Source organism: Taudactylus pleione, unplaced genomic scaffold (assembly GCF_031769625.1).
Source record: "Taudactylus pleione unplaced genomic scaffold, aTauple2 ptg000041l, whole genome shotgun sequence".
Classification (NCBI taxonomy): domain Eukaryota; kingdom Metazoa; phylum Chordata; class Amphibia; order Anura; family Myobatrachidae; genus Taudactylus; species Taudactylus pleione.
The window spans coordinates 69,279,308-69,298,059 of record NW_028284443.1 but is presented as its reverse complement, the minus strand read 5'-3'; the positions used below and the strand labels follow the sequence as shown (position 1 = coordinate 69,298,059).

The window sequence follows — 18,752 nt, the reverse complement described above, 5'->3', positions numbered from 1 at the left end:
TCGCTTGGATTTGTGAAGCCGCTGGTGGGAGTCTAAATAAAAATCCCAGTGGCTGCGACATTTGCATATTTTCGCACAGCCACTACGTACAATTCGCAACAGCGGCAACATCAGCGTCTATTTGTGAATCAGGCCCTTAGTGCACTATTAATGAATTTGTAAATTAAGGTGCAAAAAAAAGGAAAGTACGTAATCTGGGTAAAAATGCAAAAGACAGAGGTCTTATAATGTAGAATCAGTCTCTTTTGCCTTTTCGGCGTCCGGCAACAGGTTCTGGGAGCGGTGGTGTGCCTGTCCCGGCAGAAGTCACCGACCCAGTCGCTGGTGTTGCAACCACCGGCGCTGGGGTCGTTGGCGCAGCAGTGATGGCGTCCTATAGGACGCCTTTAACTGCCCGCTCTATGTTATAAAATAATATAAGTAAAATAAAAGTAACAGGGGGCCACTTAAAAGCAGCCTCCATAAACTGGTGCCCGCTCCTGTTCGGCACCAAACTAAAACTGGCTGGCCAGTGGCTGGGGGCGGGGTATAGTGGAGAGGGAGACTGGGGGCTTCTGGGAAAAGAAATTAGAAACTATTTGGTGCCCAGATTCTCCATCTCCTGGCTATACCCAGAGTGTCCCCTATGCCCACTATTGGCGGAAGAACAACAAGTCACATGGTGCAGCTTGCAAAGTCAGCAGTGTGCCAAACGGGGCTATTTGGCGCAGTTTAAGGATAGGTGTATGTAGACATCTGTATATTTGAAAGACGTTTCACACCAAACAGTTATATGCAAGGCCTTCACATAACTTCATCTGTCAAAGTGTGACATTCACAATGTAGTTTGACCATCATTTGCTGCATTACACTATAGAAGCTTGGTTTTCTTTATACATTATGTTTACATGTGGACCATGAAAGGAAAAAACATATACCTGGGAGGCATTGATTTCATATTGTTCTCTGGTTCCTCAAAGACATTTGGACATGCATCAGGGGTGACTGATATGTAAGGAGCAGGTACTGATGTAGATCGTAGATACCTCATTTCATCCTGGAAGAGGTTATCATCCTGATAGCCAACAAAGTTCTCCTGATGATGTCTGGGTGATAGAAAAGTGCAGATGAATATTGGAGCAGCATCCATCCTGAACGGACACAGTTTCAGCAAGTAAAATCTCAGGGGATCTATGTACTAAGCCTTGGAGAGAGTGATAAAGTGGATGGAGATATTCTCACTTAAACTGCGAACACACTATGGGGCAGATGTACTAAGCTATGTAAAGTCATAAATTACCAACCAAGCAGCTCCTGTCATTTTTCTAACACAGCCTGTAAACTGACAATTAGGACCTGATTGGCTGGTACTTTATCTCAGTCCACTTCATCTCTTTCCAAGGCAAAATTTACAGCAAATTTCTATTCAAAAACAGAATTTGCTTAATAAATAAAATATTTGGAAACATCCCTAAATAATATTACTGAGCCTCATTGGTACATTTCTTAAAATGTGCCAGTCAGGTAGACATGTACTTTGGGACATTGCAACATTAATAATACACCTACAACAAAAGCCTAATAGTAAAGTTATTACAATACATAATTTAACGCCGATATGTCTATATGTGATTTCAGAAGAAACAATACAGCTGTAACACATAGTAACTAAACCATTTGTGTGCCAAACACGCCAATATTGGCACTGACACTATGATGCAGGAAAAAGGTTGTTATTTACCTTGCCAACGTCTGCAGGTAGAGGCACTGCATTTTGGGAGGCAGGTCTTCAGAAATACCCTCTTTTACACTGGGTAGCTGGGATAGAAGAGGCTTTGGAGGATGGTAACACAGAATGCTTGGCTCTGCTGCACTGCTCAAGGAAAGCAGGAAGAGCGCATTGGCTTTTATTACTTGATGAGCTTCCATGGTAGGTAAAGAGCGAGGGATTTTCACCTGCACCGGCTTCCGTCTGGATTGCTTTACCTGTCAATGTAAGGGTCAGAGCTTACTGTGTTTTCAGTGCCAACTTTTACTCAACATGACTATCACAGGCTTTACAAATGTAAGTGTTCTGTTGCGGTGTTTGAAATACATTCTAAGGAGTGTGTATAGTCCAAAAGAGCAGAGTACACAATATATTACCTTTTCTCTCACAGCAGCCTGTTTTTCTCGGAGATACTTCTCTCTGCAGCGATCACAGACTAAGTACCAAGTGCTTCCACCCACGCCTCCATCACCACAGTTCCCTGCCCATCCGCCACAAAAGTGCCCTATGCTGTTATATCCTTGGCCGCCAGCATATCTTCCACAGCCTTAAATGGGAGAATAAAATAATCACCTCTTAATTTTATTAATTGACATGACTCCTAAAGATAAATACGCACCTATCAGCCATAACATTAAAACCACTGATAGGTGAAGTGAAAAACATTGATTATATCATTACAATGGCATCTGTCAAGGGTGGGATATGTTAGGCAGCAAGTGAACAGCCAGTTCTTCATGTAGGTGTGTTGTAAATATGGGCAAGCGTAAGGATCTGAGCGACTTTGACAAGTGCCAAATTGTGATGGCTAAACGACTGGGTCGGTGCATCTCCATAAAGGCAGGTCTTGTTGGGTGTTTTCGGTATGCAGTGATTAGTATCTACCAAAAGTGGTTCAAGGAAGGACAACCTGTGAACCGGTGACATGGTCATGGACTCATTAATGGGGAATGAAGGCTAGCCCATCTGATCCGATCCCACAGAAGAGTTAATCATTGAGGAAAAAGGAAGAAAAAAAAAAAGATCCCTTATACGAGTTCACAATGTCTCGCACAGAAGAGTTACTGCACAAATTGCAGAAAAAGTTAATGCTGGCTATCAGAAATGGACCAGTGAGCAATGGAAGATGGTAGCCATGTCTGATGAATCACGTTTTCTTTTACAATATGTGGACTGATGCATGCATGTGTGTCGTTTATCTGGGCTAGAGATGGCACCAGGATGCACTATGGGAAGAAGGCAAGCTGGTGATGTTATGGGAAATGTTCTACTGGGAAACCTTGGATCCTGGCATTCATTTGGATGTCACTTTGACAAGTACCACCTACCTATACATTGTTGCAGGCCAAGTACAAACTTTCATGGCAACGTTATTCCCTGAAGGAGGTGGCCTCTTTCAGCAGGTTCATGCACCCTGCCGCACTTCAAAAATTGTTCAGGAATGGTTTGAAGAACATGATAAATTTCCCAGATCTCAATCCAATTGAGCATCTGTGGGATGTGCTGGAAAAACAAGCCAGAGCCATGGAGGCCCCACCTCGCAACTTACAGGACTTAAAAGGATCTGCTGTTAATGTCTTGGTGCCATATACCACAGGACACCTTCAGAGGTCTTGTGGAGTCCATGACTCGATTGGTGTCAGCTGTTTTGGCAGCACGAGGGGGACCTACACAATATTAGGCAGGTGATTTTAATGTTATGGCTAATGGGTGTATATGGTAGCACATAAAAAAATACTGAAAGGACTACTACGCACAAAAATTTTATATTAACTATATTTATGGCTCAATTCTTATTCATGTGCCCCATTTGTAGCCCTGACATAAGGTATTGTTTCTTAGCTGTGCACTACTAATAAATGGGACTCATAACACCAGGTGGTTTTAAATTTAGGTATTTAAAATCACATTAATAATGTTACTGTAATATATTAAAAAAAAAAACTATGAGAAAGAAACATGTGGGTGTACATTATGAAGTTTTTAAATTTCAGTATTTTAGCACTTAGCTCTCAATTTGTACTTACATAACCAATAACTTCTGGGTTTTAAAAATGCTAAGTCCTTCACAGAGATGGAGGAGAAAGGAATGACTACCCAAACAGAATATGTTGTGCAGTATACACTGCAATAAGACTCAGGATTGGTCTGTGAAGAGACATTACTTTACCCACTAGCAGACAGATCCTAACATACCTGGATGTGCCTGACGCATGTGATATGTTACTGGATAAGGGTGAGACTCTCCGCACAGCTCACAAATTGTGTCTTTCTCAGGCCCTCCAACTGACAGCTGGGCCATTTCACCAAACAGATTACCACGTGGCCTAGCCTCTGCCTTCTCCTTCTTCTTTTTCTCCTTCTTGGATTTCTTGCTGTCCTTCTCACCTTCTTTTTTCTTTAACACCGCACAAGAACCAGGGCTGGGGAAGATCATATTCTGGGATGCTGCTTTAATGGTGGCCAAGGAAATATCCTCCCAAAAGGCTACAAGGTGCTGAAGAGTTAAGGGCAGAGGGGGTCTTGACTTGACAGGATGGTGGTTGGAAACTTCATATTGTGAAGCCTCATGCTTGGCATCCTCACACTTCTCATGGAGAGTCCTCTCAGTGAGCATTGACAATACTTTGTTCTTATTAATACTGACCATTTTTGATATATCTGGTCCATGAGGTGAAATATGAAACATGTTGAGAGCGGATGATATTTCTATAGAATGTCTATTCTTTAACTTAACTTCTTTCTCTTCTGTAGGTTGCTGGTTGTTGAGACTGCTTCTAATGGGTGCATGTTCTTTGGAAAGTTCTGGGTTGAATTTCAGAAAAGACGAGCAAGCCATGGCATCATGAACTATACCTTCATGCCACAGAAAAGCTGCAAACACAGATCTTGCACACTCCGCTACTGATGGAGACATTGCTTCTTTTGCTGGTTCAGCAGATCTTGATGTTTCTTTAAAGAGAAGGCTTGCCTTTTCTTTTTTGGGCCGAACATGCCTACCAGGGCTCTTGCGACTTACTTTGGGAGATGCCCGTGTATCCTGCTCCTCTTTTAGGGGTGCTTTTCCGATGCTAAAATGGACTTTGGAAGAGCCATCATCAACACTTTTTAGTTCTGTATTGTCCTCACAAGTGCTGTCTATAATGCTATTTGTCTTTAAAGTACTAGAAGAACAAACTTCAACAACCTCACTGTGTAGATTTTCTTGAACAACATGAGGGGATGGAGCTCTATTTTCACTGCCACCTGTTTTGCCATCTTTCTGTGAGGTTTTTGGTTTGGGTGAAGTGGACCGTCCTCTCAAGGGTTCTGTGAAAGGTACTTTCTTTTTGCGCAGTGTATCAGGATCTAAAGTATAGGAATCTGACTTCGACCTTTCCCGTGGAGGCTCAAGTTTGGTCTTTGTGGGACCAGCAGTTTTTTGAGGTAGGTTTTTCTCTTGTGGAGATGCGGAGCGTGTTGCACCTGCACTAGACATATTCAACTTTCCTGCAGGCACAGTCTTTGGCTTTGGTGAAGTGGAACGTGAGCCTGGTCCTGGAGATTCAGATCTGAGACCAGATGCTTTCCCATCAGATTTCAGAATCTGGAGTGTGTTGTGGTTCGGTGACAGTGATCGACTGTGAGAGTCTGATCTCAGTTTTGCAGCATCACACTTCAGCAGAAGGGATTCACTTGCTGAAAGCCCTTCATTATTTCCAGGCTTCTTCTGATCAGCATTAAATCGACTTACTCGCCCATCTGGCTTCTGAGATTTGCTGTCTACTCTGTGTTTTGAAGGCAAGTCTGGTTTGTTCACCGTAGCAACTGGCTTGGCAGCAACAGGTACATGACCCCTTTCATCTGCATGATAGAGAGTAACATTAATTATGTATTTATATACACTATTTTCCTCCCAAAAACTCAACACTAAAATAAACAATGCTTGTTTAGATGAATGTTCCTTTTACATATATACTTAAGATCAGCAAATGAAACATGCACTGCTATTATAATCAACCAAAATAATTAGTTTCGTCAGGCAAAGTAATGCATGTATAAAAATTGCTATCCCCAAAATAGTGTGTGCAAACAGATTTCAACAATAACCATCCAAATTTCAATTGGAAATTAATTCAGTTTGTTGGTGACTGCTGGCCACTTTGGGCCCTAGTTAGGGGTAAATCTAGCTAGAAGATGCAATTTTACAACCAAGCTAAACCATGCTGAGAAACTAGGGAGTTCAAATGTAAAAAGTTTGGACAAAATCCAGAGTTGTGGAGAGTTGCACAAGTGTAGATCGCATAATTATAAATATATATTTCTATAGCAAAATGTTTTGTCCAGGTGCAGCTTTACACCCTTTATCTGGATTTGTTCCCAGCGGAAAAAGAGACTGTTTCATGGCTCCATTACCACAATTCACCAGGGGAAGATACAAATCAGGCCAACTGGCTCAGTGTGTGGCCACCTTTAGAACAGACAAAGTTATGGCAAACTAAAAAGAAGTGTATGATCACATGTGCACATAGTGTTTCTGCATAGTCTGGTCTTTTTAAATCAAGCTGTACTTCTCACGTGGGCCCAATTCAATTGTATTCTTTAGGCATGTGCGTCCAATGGCCATTTGTGTGCAGGCAACAAGTGGCCACATTGTACTGCAAACGTGAAGCCCGATCGAGTGAACAGTTGTGTCCACATAGCAGACTTAGGGTGGAAATTAAATTAGCAGCGATAACTCGTTTTCACGTGTAAAAGTGAATTTTGAGCGGACTTTTTTTTTTTACCCTATTCAATTAGCCGCCTATTAAACAAGCGCTAATTTTGTATAGGGTTAAAACATTTTTTTTTTTTTATCGGGACCCCCTGAACAGGTAAAAGAAAATCCCTATATTAAGGTATAAATTACTTTGTTCAGAACCACTGGTACACCCTCCATAAATGATTTATTAGGCACAGATGTTTTTAATTGGCTTAATTTGGCCAATAATGCTATGTCATTTTTGGGGTGAAATTCTGCAATGTGCACATTAATGGGACAGGTATGTGGGGGTGCTGTATGGATGGGGCAGGTGTTTGAATCATTGCAGGTGACAGTTACAGGTGGTGTTATTAGACACTTTTCTAACAGTGGCTTAAAATTACCCAAAAATAAGCTGACAGGCGTTTCCCTTATTCTACTACAGTATTTAATTTGCTGGAAAAATACTGTCTTTCTATGATTTTTCAGTTATTGAAAAATGCTTATAACAGACATTGGAGTTGGAAACTGACAGCAGTCTGACACAGTGGGTCCTATTTACTTGTGATTGAGATATCTAGATCCAATGCATTTTCTGCAGAATCATTTGAATTTGCGATTCATCTTTACTTGGACATTTACCCCTGAAAAAGTCCTAACAGAGGAAACGCGTTGGGTTTGGTTATGATGGTGTTATCCATTTCACTTTAAGGATCTGCCAACGAGATTCAACTACTTTTAAAAGTGAAGGCAGGGAAAAATATTCCATTCCCCTTGTTATGACACAGGATGTTTTGAACGTTATGTAACCACTGTAAGCAAATTTTTATATTGTGCATTAAATATTTTTAATGAAAATTTCTTGCAAAAAGAATTTTGGATATTAACTAATGTTTGGCCGAATGGCCATTTTCTGGGTGTTTATTTGGTGAAGGGGTTTGTTTTAGACCAATTAAGATTTCCCAGCGGCTCCCTTGGAGAAGTGAAAGCCACAGGATTGTCATCTTTACAGACAAATTACCTACATTATGGACTGAACTTCCTATACATGTAGAGGGATTTATACAAATTTGGTTCTCATATGGACTTTGGAGTATGATATTGTGTTTTTCTTTTTAATTTATGCGATTGAATAGCTTTGGGATGGTACTGCGCCCTCTTGTATTCTTTTGTATTGGTATTTGACTCCCACTAACAGGGAGTCATTATTTTTGGATATATATATAATACAATACATGGTGTACGGCACTTAGTCCTTCAATCAAGTTTTTTATGTTAGTTGACTAAAACTAACGCACTCCCCAGGTATTAAGGGTGGCAGCTCCTTCTCCTATCAACTGTTGTTCACACAGCGTATAAATCCTAAAAAAAAAAAAAAAAAAAAAAAAAAAAAAAAAAAAAAAAGTGGAGAGAGAGAGAGCACCTCCTAGTGCAGTATTGTTAGATATAAATAACCTTCACCAGGTGTAGTCACCCTCTGTGTGAATGGGGGTGTACCTTATAAAGTGGAATACACCTGTATAGATGTGTCCCTCTGTATCTAGGAATAAGATATCGAGTCAGTTCCAGAAAGTAAAACCTAAGCACCTTCTTGGTTGCTCATGCGGATATAAAAGTGGTGTATTCCACTTTATAAAGGTACACCCCATTCAGACAGGATGACACACCTGGTGAAGGTTACTTATATCTAACAATACTGCACTAGGAGGCGCTCTCTCTCCACATTTTAGGTTTTTTTTTATTATTTATATAAAATCAGATTTACCAGTCTTTAGTAAAGTTTAAGTAAGCATCAGACTACGCTTTGGCATTTGGGACCTACTGCATATCTTAGCTGCACCCCAAGGCAACGTCAAAATCGTAAAAAAAAGTATATATATGTGTGTATATATAGTGTGTGTTTGTGTATAAGAATATTTGAACTCAGTTAAGGTATATATATATATATCTCTATCTATCTATTAGGGGTATTCAATATGGAGCGAAAACGCACTTTCTGCGCTGTTTTCGCTCGGGATGACGTCATTTTCGCCGCTTTTGCACCTTATTCAATTTGAAAACTTTTCGCCGGTGCGAAAAGTATATTGCATTCGATCCTGCGAAAAAGTATCACCAAGGAATGGGTGGCGAATAAAAGTGCAGAATTGGGGTTTTGGGGTGCAACATTTTGGAAACCACCCTGCAACCTTCAGACAGTCCCCCAAAGGTAAACTGTGTCAAAAAATGTCTCAAAAAAACCTCAGAAGACCCCAAAAAAGCACTTTCATTTTGGGGGCAAAAATTGGGGGGTACAAAGTTAAAAACTAGCGAACTACAATCTAGGGGGGTCCCCAAGTATGCCCCAGGTGTTTTTTTCATTGCAGGTGTTTACGGCAGGTGGATTTTTCACGTTTTTTTAAAACTTCACTTTAGCAACTTTTAAATATGCTCACCCCCATTTTCATGTACCCCAAATTTGCTGGAACTACTTATTTTCTGCAAAAAAACCCTTCTAAATACTATTTTTCACCACCTTCCCAAATCCCCAAAATAGCAGCTATTGTGCCCGTTTAAAGACCCCAAAAACCTTCAGCAGGGCTAATCGGGGGTATCCACAGTGATCCCCCATGTCAGAGCATCTTTTTTGGGGGTGTTAGGGTCATTTCCCCAAAAATCGGCGAAGTTTTCGCTGATTTCACATTTGCAGGGTGCCGTTTTCACCTATTTCATATTGAATACGTGTATAATTGGGGGCGCGCCCAATACTTTTTCGCCGGCAAAAGCTCCGATGTGCGGCGAAAACTTCGACCCGCATAGACGGTGAAGTTTACGTTTCATATTGAATACCCCTGTATATCTATTGTATATATTTATATTTCAGAATGACAGGCATGGAAGTGTGCTTCCTGTCTCCCAATGTTAGGAAATCAGTGGACACCATTAAGAGGCATTGTACATTCTGACTGGACTGTAATTACACATTATGCCAGTATCAGATACATTCTCTAGCAGAGTGTATATACTAGTTTCACACAGTTTTAAAATTGGCAGTTTTGACCAAGTGACCTCTATGCGCCATCTGCTGACATAAGCAGCTTGTGCATACCCCATTAAAAATAGCTTTTGTGTTCGGAATATGAAAGCCACTGACTTTGGCAGCAAACACAGCAAGGTAGACAGCATGCACAGAGTAAACGGCATAGCCCTGTATAGATTAAGACTTTTTTAAATTGAAGATTCTGCTGGAGTATACATAAAATTGTACAAAGGAGATAGTGAGGGACGGCTACAAAAATGATCTTTTGTGTTTCAGTATTAAAAAAAAAAAAAAAAAAAAAAAAAAAAGAAGAGACATGGGCACGGTTTTAAATACATAACAAGAGATATGATAAGAACTTACCTTCGTTATCTCTGTTTCTACGAAGTCCATAGGGTCCACAGGGTTGACCTTGGGGTATAGCTGGATCTGGATCCATGGGCACCACGCAGTTAAAGCTTTGCTGCTCCCAGGATGCACTTGGGTCCGTCCTCCTCTATACCCCGCCCCGGCCACAGGCACCTCAGTTGGTAAGCAGCTAAGGCCGGAGGAGGAGACTAAACAGAGAGAAGGAAGACTGGAACACACAAGAAACCATACTCACAGAAATGGGAGACGGAAAACCGGTGACCAGCCACACAGCCCATTTGAAGCCAGGTGCGTCAGGGCGGGCGCCCTGTGGACCCTATGGACTTCGTAGAAACAGAGATAACAAAGGTAAGTTCTTACCATATCTCTTGTTTTCTACTTCAGGGTCCATAGGGGGTCCACAGGGTTGACCTTGGGGATGTCCCAAAGCAGTTCAACTAAGGGCGGGGACGCTCCTGTGCTGAAAGGAGTACCAGGCGCCCGAAGGATGCATCCTGAGAGGCGAAGGTGTCAAACGCATAGAACCTCAAAAACGTTTGAATTGAAGACCAAGTGGCCGCCTTACACAGCTGAACAGCGGAGGCGCCACGTCTAGCAGCCCAAGAGGGACCCACAGAACGAGTGGACTGAGCCTTAACAGAGGCTGGCACAGGTAAACCCTCCTGTGCATAAGCCTCACAAATAACGGAACGAAGCCAACGGGCTAACGTTTGCTTGTTGGCAGGCCAACCCCTCTTGTGAAAACCGAAGAGGACAAACAAAGAATCCGACTTCCTAACCGAAGCAGTCCGATCCACATAGATTCTAAGTGCCCGGACTACATCTAAGGAAGCCTCACCAGCTGAAAGATCAGGCGACTGAAAAGCTGGCACAACAAGTTCCTGATTAATGTGGAACTTCGAGACCACTTTGGGCAAAAACTCAGGACGAGTGCGGAGCACCGCTCTGTCCTGATGAAAAATCAGAAAAGGAGGGCGACAGGAAAGCGCCCCCAACTCTGACACCCTCCTGGCAGAAGCAATTGCTAGGAGAAAAACGGTCTTGAACGTCAGCCACTTGAGGTCCACCGACTCAAGAGGCTCAAAAAGATGACCCTGCAAGACCCGTAGCACCACCGCCAAGTCCCAAGGAGCCACAGGAGGCACGAAGGGAGGCTGTATCCTGAGAACACCCTGGAAAAAGGTGTGAACATCCGGTAGTGTAGCAATCCGTCGCTGAAACCACACGGACAATGCAGACACATGAACATTCAGAGAGGCCAGGCGTAAGCCGAGGTCCAAACCTGATTGAAGGAACTCCAAGATTCTGGAAACCCGGAACACCTGAGGATCATAGTTTCTGGATTCACACCACTGAAAGTAAGTGCGCCACACCCTGTGGTAAATCCGTGTGGAGGCAGGCTTGCGTGCCCTAAGCATGGTACCAATGACTGAACTGGAGAAACCCCTAGACCTCAAGACGGCTGTCTCAAGAACCACGCCGTCAAAGACAGCCGACCCAGATCCGGGTAAAGGCAGGGCCCTTGAGACAACAGGTCCCGACGCTGAGGAAGAAGGTACGGAGCGTCGATGGAGAGACACCTCAGATCGGAGTACCAAGGACGTCTGGGCCACGCCGGAGCAACCAGCACGAGCGTGCCGCCGTCCTGCTTGAATTTCCGCAGAACCCGAGGAAGTAAGGATATCGGAGGAAACAGATACGCCAGGTGAAACGTCCATTTCACCGACAGCGCGTCTACCAGACTGGCGCCTGCGTCTCTTGTCCTTGACCCGTAAACGGGCAACTTGTGATTGTGACGGGAGGCCATCAAGTCCAGCTCCGGCAGCCCCCACCTGTCCACGAGTAGCTGAAACACCTCTGGGTGAAGCGACCATTCCCCGTGATGCACGTCGTGACGGCTGAGGAAGTCCGCCTCCCAATTGAGGACTCCGGGAATGAAGACTGCTGAGATCGCTGGAATGTGACACTCCGCCCAAGCAAGGATGCGAGACACCTCCGACATTGCTGCCCGACTTCGAGTTCCTCCTTGGTGGTTGATATACGCCACCGTGGTGGCGTTGTCGGACTGCACCTGAACCGGCCGTCCGTAAAGAGCGGGACCGGACGACTGCAGGGCCCGATAAACCGCCCGCAGTTCCAGAATGTTGATGGGAAGAAGAGCTTCTTCCGCAGACCAACGACCCTGAAGTGACAACGAGCCGGTCACTGCCCCCCAACCCCGAAGACTGGCATCCGTCGTGAGCAGGACCCAGTCCGGGATCCAAAAGGGACGCCCCTCGACCAGATGAGCTGTCTGAAGCCACCAAGCCAAAGACTGCCGAACCTCCGGGGACAACACCAGCAACTGAGAGCGGATCCGGTGAGGTAACCCGTTCCATTCCGATAGAATCAGCCCCTGCAGAGGCCGGGAATGGAACTGGGCAAATTCCACCATGTCGAATGTTGACACCATGGAGCCCAAAACCCTCATAGCCGAATGGACAGACAGGCGGCAACTGCTCAGGCAACTGTGTATCCTCAGCTGCAGGGAGGAGACCTTCTCCGGGGTCAGGAAGATCCTTTGCTGCAGAGAATCCAGCAGGGCTCCCAAATGAACCATCCGCTGAGATGGAATCAGGGAGGACTTTTTCCAATTTATCAGCCACCCGTGCGCTTGCAGGCAAGCGACCGTCAAGTGGAGATGATGAAGCAGTACCTCCGGGGAACTCGCCAGCAACAGGAGGTCGTCCAGATACGGTAGTAGCCGTACATTCTGGTTCCGAAGATGTGCGACCATGACCGCCATAATCTTCGTGAACACCCTCGGTGCCGTGGAGAGACCAAAGGGTAGCGCCCGGAACTGGTAATGGTGTTGAAGGATAGCGAACCTCAGATACCGCTGGTGCGAAGGTGCTATCGGAACATGGAGGTAGGCGTCCTGGATATCCAGGGACACCATGTAATCCCCCGGTTCCATCGCCAGAATGATGGAACGTAACGTTTCCATCCTGAACTTGGGAACTCTGAGGAATTTGTTCAGAGACTTCAAGTTGAGGATAGGGCGATGAGAACCATTGGGTTTCCGCACCAGAAACAGAGAAGAATAGAACCCCGTCCCTCGTTGTAATTGAGGAACGGGAACAATGACCCCTGTCAGCAAGGACTCTATAGCTTCCTGAATCTGTAAAGACTTCGTCGTATCCTGAGAAGGACTCGTGCAGAAAAACTGGTGGGGTGGTCTGTGCCGAAAAGACAGGGCGTACCCCTGGGAGACCACTTCTCGAACCCAGGCATCCGTGGTGGTATTGTGCCAGCACTGGGCAAATAGAAGAAGTCGGCCTCCCACTCTGGGGTCCCCCAGAGGGAGGCCCGTCCCATCAGGCAGAAGGTTTATCTTCCTGCTTGGAAGAAGGGCGCCTGGCACTCCAGGGCTGCTTCTTGGGCTTAGAAGCGGCCTTGGTCGTCGACTGCCTCGGGAAGGACTGACCTTTTGCCTTGCCCTGAACCCGAAAGGACCGAAAAGCAGAGCTCCGTACCTTGGTAGGAGCAGAAGCCGAAGGGAGGAAGGCTGATTTAGACTTAGCCAGAGTGTCCACAATTTTGTCCAAGTCTGGACCAAAAAGCAACTCCCCATTAAAAGGTAAGGCCTCCAGTCCCTTTTTGGAGTCAGCGTCAGCTCTCCAAGACCTCAGCCACAAGGACCGACGCGCCGACACAGCTGCAGCCGACACCCGAGAGGTTAGCAGGCTTGCGTCTAACGATGCCGCCCCAATGTAGGAAGCCGCATCCCTCATTTGACCTATCAACGCTCTCTGGATCTCCGGAGCATCTTCCGGAAAGGTATCCTCCAAAGCATTGGCCCAGCTCTCGATGGCCTTAGCCACCCAAGAGATGGCCATGGACGGACGGGCCACCGCCCCTGAGAGAGAGTAAATAGACTTCAAACAAGTCTCCACCTTCCTGTCCGTGGGATCCTTCAGGGAGGGGATCGACGGCAAAGGCAGCGTAGCGCTTTTAATTAAGCGGGTAACGTGGGAATCCACCGCTGGAGGAGTTTCCCACTTCCTGCAATGAGCCTCCGGAAACGGATAGTTCGAAGCCAACCGCTTCTGCGGTTGGAACCTCTTGCTGGGCAACTGCCAGGCCCCTGCCATATGATCCGTCAATTGATCGGACAGGGGAAAAACCGTCGAAGCTACCTTGGCCTTTTTAAAATTTGGGTATTTTGACCTGGGAGCGGGCACATCCTCCTCAATGTGACGGATGGCCCGCACCGCCCTAACCAATGCCGGCACATTAATGGAAGACTTAGCCTCCATCTCCTGGGCCCCGGCATCCGAGTCAGAGTCTTCATGGATCTCCCCGTCATCCGAAGACACGTCCGTGAACTGAGCCGCCAGTGAAGCCGGAACGGAACGCTTGGACGCCCGTGGGGGCAAATCACTGTGCAACATATGTTGAAAAGGCGATGACGAAGCCGCCAGACTCTGAACAGAGCTGGAGAGGACGTCCACCCAAGGCGGGGGTACTGCCTGAGGATACCCCTGAAAAGGTACCATCGACTGCTGCGGCACCGTGGGGGTTTGCACGTATACCGGCAAACCCGCATAAGGACCCACAGTCTGAGACCCGGGAGGAGACTGCACCAGACGAGTCACACCCGGGGAACGGGGCATGGTAGGCTGGGGCAACGCCCTAGAAGGGGCCGCAGTCGGGACCGCAAGTCGGTCCGCGATTGACGCCAGCACTTGCGTAAACATTGCCCACGGAGGATCCTGCGCCACCAGGGGTTTAGAGGGTCCAGGTACCAACTGGCACCGCCCGCACAGACCGTCCTCAGACAATTCTGCCCCGTCAACCCCTGCCGAACAGCATCGGCAGGAAAACAACACAGGAGCCTCGGAGCGCTCATTCCCCTCATCAGACATGACACAAACTTTTTTGCAAAAAAAGTGTCTCACCGAAACGAGGTAAGGCGTATAACACCCACGCACTCCCAAGTATGCAACCCAAACAGCCCACAATATGGTACTGAGGAGCACACCGCAGTATGTGACGGACCTCACAAATACGTAGATTTATATAAGTGAGGTACACAGAAAGAACACCCCTCCCCCACGCACCTGCGGGCCGTAGGAGAAGGAAAGGGATAGGTAAAAAGCTGACAGTAAGTAGAAAATAAGCACAGACAGCAGCACTAGCAAAAGTCACATACAATGCAGAGAAGTTATACTCACTGCACCTTCCGCTACAATCAACCTCCCAGATTCAGTGTCTGGGAGGGCTATAGCGCTGCGAACACTGTCCTTTGCAGGGGGAGAGGTACGCAGGGGGACTGGTCCACTGGAAGTCTGCCTGGGAGCTCTGCTATGCTGCCTGAGGAAGATGGCCGCCGGAGAGCTCTGAGGAGGAGTGGCCGAGTGAGAACAGCCCAGCGACGCCAGCACACATGAGAGAAGGAGCGCTGGGCTGAGGGGAGGAGCGCTGAAGCAGGGAAGGCTGCCTCCCCTGCTAGTACTAAACCCCCGGGGAAGCCGGTTCCCCGCCGGTACTTACACCCCGGGGGCCAGCGGACACGCGGGGTATTCCTGAAGAGGGGGAGCCCGCCGCCGCTACTAGCACCGCCGGTCTGTCCCCAGAGACCGGTGGCATGAAGACTGCATTTTCCCCGCGTGCAGCGCTGCACGCGGCTTACCTGGCCCCTTCAGTCCGGCAGCAGTCCTTGGGTGGTCCCGGAGCCACGCTAGCACTGACTCCGGGGTCCCGCTGCGATCCCCGGATCAGTACCGGCGTCGCAGCACCAGCGGGGCTGTTGGAGCGGCAGCATAGACGTCCAGTTGGACAGTCTGATGCTGCCGCTCTGAAGACAGTAAAAATAAAATAATAAAATCTTCTTTTTAAAAAAAATAAAAATAAAGAATAAAGCTTAGGGGCTGCTTATGCAGCCCCACTGCGCAGGGTGACCCGACTCCGGCCGGGCACCAACTAAAACTGAGGTGCCTGTGGCCGGGGCGGGGTATAGAGGAGGACGGACCCAAATGCATCCTGGGAGCAGCAAAGCTTTAACTGCGTGGTGCCCATGGATCCAGATCCAGCTATACCCCAAGGTCAACCCTGTGGACCCCCTATGGACCCTGAAGTAGAAACAGAAATTTGAGGAAGTATATAACAAGAGTTATATATAAAAAAGTAGAGCTTGTACAAACGTCTAGTGCTCACAAATAAAATCAGGGCAATATAGTTTGTCAATAAAGCATCCAGTGACAATAACCTATACCATGATTGTCCAACTGGGGTTAGGTCTAGAACGAGGTGCTGTAAAAAACCTCTGACATCACAACCACTTGGCCTGCGGCAAAAGGGGGAGGGGCAAGGTTCAGAACGAGGGCCAAAAGTGTCCACTCGCCGCTCTTAGGGCATGATGGCTCGCTTTGCTCGCCACAGGTATATATTCCCCCTCTATGCCCACGTGGATAGTAACGCTGGTAGCGATCCGGCCCTGCTGCATCGGTCACGTGGTTGCAACAACTGTCCAACTGGTGGTCTGATGATGAGATGAGGCCCTTAGAATCAAATCTACAGCTCTAAGTTTACTTAGGAAGTTCTAAAGAATCTTCTGCAGCCTTTATATACATTACTATCAAATAAGGACGACCACACAAGTATGAAATATATACACACACACACAAAAAGGTAAGCTAGCAGCACTCAATCAAAAATTTGTAGGAATGTGTCAGCATCTGCCTGGCATCCGTTTCAGCCTCAGAAAAGGCTGTTATCGTGGGCCTGATGACAGCTTCCACTGAGGCTGAAACGGATATCGGGTGAACACCATATGTTACTTGTATGTCTACCTTGGAATACAGTGGCATTATTTCTCTTCTAAATAGTGAGTGTGGTCCTGTCTCGGAAAGGGTAAGTGTTTATGATCCAGAAGTATGAGGAAACAGCAACAGACTAATATATATTCTGTAAACCTCCAGACAACACTTCCTAATTATGTGGAGGTTTCCGCTGTTAAATAAAGCCACAGAAGAAGGCAGTTGCTTCAATTGCAGGGCAAGCTATGTAGGGGGTGTTGTCAAAAACAGGACAGTATGAAAATAAGAGTTATAGTAGACTTACCTTTGTTAACGCTTTTTCTTCGAGGTCCACAGGGATAACATGGGGAAATGTGGTTGGAGTGATCCAGGTACCAAACAGTTAAACTTTCAGCTCCCAGGACGTCTTGAGTCCTCCTCCACGTATACCCCGTCCCTGGCCACAGGCATTCAGTTTTGTAAACAAGCCCAAGGCAGGAGCAGAAAAGAGGAGAAGGAAGGACATTATACACCAGAAACACTCTGTCAAAGAAAAGAGATTTGGTGAACATGAGAAAAATAAATTACCCAATGAAGCCAGGTGGTTCAGGGTGGGTGCCCTGTGCACCCTATGGACCTCGAAGAAAAAGAGTTAAAGGTAAGTCTACCATAACTCTTATTTTCTTCTTCAGGGTCCATAGAGAACCACAGGGATACCATGGGGATGTCCTAAAGCAGTTCCCTTAAGGGTGGGGATGCTCCTGAGCAGATAGGAAAATCAGCCGCCCAAAAGGAAGCATCCTGAGAGGCAAAAGTGTCAAAAGCGTAAAACCTGAGAAAGGTATGGACAGAAAACCATGTGGCCACTTTGAACATGGTGCCTCTGCTGAACAAATGTGCAAACGCCCATGATGGTCCCACAGACCGAGTAGAATGTGCTTTAACAGTGTTACATGCAAGCCTGAGAGATAGTCATGCGCAGCCATCGAGTCTGTTTGTTAGCTGGCCAGCCTCATTTGTGCAATCCATACAACACAAAAAAAGAGCGTCTGATTATATTTTTAGGAGTTTGTACGATCCACATAAATATGGAGAGCACGGACCACATCAAGGGAGACTTCACCTGCTGAAAGGTCTTATGACCGGGAGGCTGGAACCACAATCTCTTCATTCACATGATAATGGGATACTACCTTCGGAAGGTAACCCGCACATGTACGGAGGACAGCTCTATCCTGGTTAATAAATCAAAAAGGGGAAAATCAGAGATTCTGCGGGCAGAGGAGATAGCAAGGAGAAAAAGTGTCTTCACTGTCAACCACTTAAGGTCTACTAAGTCCAGAGGTTAAAATGGAGGAGCCTCTAAATCTTTGAGGCCCAAAGACAAATCCCACTGTGCTACCGGAGGGACAAAAGGTGGCTGAACTCAGAGAACACCCTGAAAGAAAGTTCTAACATCCGGCAGAGAAGCGATCCTTCGCTGGAACCAAACTGACAGTGCAAAGACCTGTACTCTCAGGATGGCCAGGCGGAGATAAAGGTCTAACCCAGCCTGGAGAAAAGAATGTACCCGGGAAACCCTACAAACCTAAGGGTCATACTTTCTGTGGGAACACCATTGACAAAAGGAGTGCCAAATTCTGTAATAGCTGAGGGTAGAGGAAGGCTTTCGTGACCTAAGCTTCGTCTGAATCAAAGAGCTAGTGAAACCTTTGGCTCTTAATATGGAAGACTCAAGAGCCACGCCATCAAAGACAGACGAGGTAGGTCCGGATGCAAGCAGGGACCCTGTGCTAAAAGATCCGGCCATAGGGGAAACAGAAACAGTGTCTATGGATAGACTCCGTAGGTCGGTGAACCAATGGCGCCGGGGCCATGCAGGAGCTACCAGTATTACTCTGCTGCCTTCCTGCTTGAATTTCCTGAGGACCCTTGGGAGGAGGGAAATCGGATGAAAGTGGTACGCAAGATTGAAGTCGCACCTCACTACCAACGTGTCCACAAAGGTGGCTGAGTGGTCTCTGGTTCTGGACCCATACCTGGGGACCTTGTAGTTGTGACGTGAGGCCATGAGGTCTACGTCTTTTAGGCCTATCTGTCCAGCAGGAGTTGAACAACTTC

At 46.5% G+C, this 18,752-nt stretch overlaps 1 protein-coding gene across 11 annotated transcripts in view; it reads right to left on the bottom strand.

Annotated features, from left to right (window-relative positions):
* MYCBP2 (MYC binding protein 2) overlaps positions 1-18,752 on the bottom strand; it is a 339,358-nt gene that overhangs the window by 42,676 nt on the left and 277,930 nt on the right. For all 11 annotated transcript variants that reach the window (XM_088459230.1, XM_088459176.1, XM_088459189.1 and 8 more), the window contains 4 exons: positions 3,944-5,590; positions 2,125-2,294; positions 1,721-1,965; positions 918-1,085 (listed from right to left, as the gene is read on the bottom strand). In XM_088459230.1, coding sequence (XP_088315356.1) covers positions 918-1,085; positions 1,721-1,965; positions 2,125-2,294; positions 3,944-5,590 — 2,230 coding nt within the window. The remainder of the gene's footprint in view (positions 1-917; positions 1,086-1,720; positions 1,966-2,124; positions 2,295-3,943; positions 5,591-18,752) is intronic.